The sequence below is a fragment of the Littorina saxatilis genome, linkage group LG2 (genome assembly GCF_037325665.1).
Source record: "Littorina saxatilis isolate snail1 linkage group LG2, US_GU_Lsax_2.0, whole genome shotgun sequence".
NCBI lineage: Eukaryota > Metazoa > Mollusca > Gastropoda > Littorinimorpha > Littorinidae > Littorina > Littorina saxatilis.
The window spans coordinates 92,136,380-92,138,928 of NC_090246.1; the positions used below are offsets into that span (position 1 = coordinate 92,136,380).

The following is a 2,549-nucleotide window of genomic DNA, read 5'->3' on the forward strand; positions in this document are numbered from 1 at the left end:
AAAGATTCAAAAACTGCACTTTGTTTACGAATTAATTTTGATCATTCTCCGGGCAGGAAAGCGTGGCCCGCGATCAGGCTCATATCAGTTATCTCACGTGAACTAATTAGCAATTACATCAAAAGCCTACATGGAAGTCTATTAGTCTCGGCGAGAGGGAGAATTCTGTCTATTTTGGGTACTTTTTGTCAAGACATTGTGTTTGAAAACGAAAGCAAGTTTTAAAAAAATGGTATGTGGGTCTATTTTGGCATACCGCACACAACCTTCAGCCCCAGAACGTGATCACGGGAAATGTTAATTACAATTTGGCGGGAGATACGAACTGACAAACCGCATCAAGTTTCGTTTGGCTGGCAACACTAAAGGCACGTATGGTCATCTGTGAGATAGTTGTGTAAAGCTTTTGACTGTTTATATCGTAATCTGCGACAAAACTAAAAATCGTTGCTTAATCAGCAATGTTGTGGCCTGCTCTGTAACTTTAACATTATCGGCAAAGTGCAAGTAGTTCATCACTACCGAATCAAGATAATTCGATGTGCTGTAAAGACATTTTAAATGATGTCTTACTAGTAGTGTTCTCAAGAGCTCGCGATCCACAGTGTGGGAACACAAAGATAACCATTAATTCTTGTTGACAAATTCCGTCATTTTGCACCAAATTAAGTTGCTTTTTTAAAGAAACCACAAATTGTTTTGTCCCATACTCATAAGCATTTTTGGCGCTCTAAACTGCTCTGAACTGCAAATGCGATCAGAATTTGTTTTTGCCTGTATTTTTCTTGGCGTATCCGCAGTTTATGGAGCAAAAACTTTCGCTCCAATGATTTGGCAATATTGACCTGGTACAAAAAACCGATGTAACCCGTCAATACTGCTTGGTCTGTTCTTTGTGGAAATTAATAACGGATCGTAAAATGTCTAAGGGGGGGTGGGGGGGGGGGGATGAGAGAACATTTTGTGGAACTTAGGGGGGGGGGGGAGGGGGTGAGAAGCATACCTTTTCTTTTCGGATGAATAAACTAAAATGTAATGAAATCACATTTTAAAAAAATGTGAACCGCAGTTAGCAATCAATCCCAACAAGAGGGTGCAAGATGGATTGCCAATCTTTGTGACACTAACCCTTGTAAAACACAACGTACGGTGATGGATGTCGTGTGATATTGTTCGGAAGGATAGTCAGAAGAGGTTTTGCACAGTGCACACTCCCTCCGTTGCTCTCTGGTGATCTGTTGTTGCTTCGGCTTGCGACACTTACCCTCAAAGCCAAAAACAACGATGGAAGCTAAGATCACGCAATTTTGTTGTGAATAGCACCTGTTTCAGTCAGCAGAGGTTCAGCGTGGTCCCCGTTACTCTTAACCTTCACCTCGTCGTGGATGCCTTCCGGTAAATCCCCCATCTCCTCTTCTAGCGTGTCAGGAGAGGCCGCAGTCTTGTCGTTGTTCTCCCCGAACCCTTCCATCCCGTGAAGCTTGGGAGACTCCGTCCTGGAGAAGAACCCCAGGAAGTCGAAGCGGGGAGAAAGCCAGCCTCTATGGTAAGCCACGTGAGTCAACCGGGATAGGACCACGATGGCTAGGAAGCCAGACAGCATGGCCATGGTGCGAAAAGGGAAGCCTTGCCCAAACTCCTCGTCGTAGAACGGGTATCTTATCAGAGCCGGCAGGCGCACCAGAGGCTCTCCGCCCAAGATGCGCAAAAGGAGTGAAATGAAAAAGCCGGACAAGCCGCCGTACGGGTTAGTTCCCTCGATGAAGAGGACGCTGGTGAACTGCGGGAAGAGCACGACGTACATGAGGTCGGAGCACATGACGTACAGCCCGTAGGTGCTACGCACCGAAATGGCGATCAGCGTGCTGAAGACCCCCACCACCACAACGCCTGTGCGCAGAACCCACACCAGTTCCCGGTCAGAAGCCTGCAACCGTGTAGATAAGAATAAGGGGCAAGATTGTATATAGTCCTGTGACAGTGAGGTTACCCTCATGAAAATTGGGGCTGCTTTCTCATTGGAGAAGGGAGCTGCCATACAGTACGGCGCTTCCCACTTTTTTCTTTAGATGTACAGAGATTCAGAACTTAAAATCTTATTTCGGCGCAAGAAACAAAAACAACAAGAAGGGCAAAGCCCATACGACTCACATGCTTGACCTTGACCTTTACATGACCTTGACCTTGACCTTCAGAGTCAAGGTCAAATAACTAAACCTAGCAATGACATCATACACTAAGAACTGCTTTACACATTTTTTCCTACCAAAATACATGTGACCTTGACCCAAGTCAAGGTCATCCAAGGTCATGCAACACAAAGCTGTTAATTCAAGACATAGGAAGTACAATGGTGCTTATTGGCTCTTTCTACCATGAGATATGGTCACTTTTAGTGGTTCACTACCTTATTTTGGTCACATTTCATAAGGGTCAAAGTGACCTTGACCTTAATCATATGTGACCAAATGTGTCTCATGATAAAAGCATAACATGTGCCCCACATAATTTTTAAGTTTGAAACAGTTATCTTCCATAGTTCAGGGTCA

The 2,549-nt window shown here is 44.7% G+C and overlaps 1 protein-coding gene across 1 annotated transcript in view; it reads right to left on the bottom strand.

The window, feature by feature from the left end:
* Positions 1-990: 990 nt before the first annotated feature.
* LOC138960173 (high-affinity choline transporter 1-like) overlaps positions 991-2,549 on the bottom strand; it is a 42,811-nt gene continuing 41,252 nt past the window's right edge. Inside the window, exon 9 of the mRNA XM_070331942.1 lies at positions 991-1,927. Within this exon, the coding sequence (XP_070188043.1) occupies positions 1,298-1,927 (630 nt within the window). The 3' untranslated portion in view covers positions 991-1,297. The remainder of the gene's footprint in view (positions 1,928-2,549) is intronic.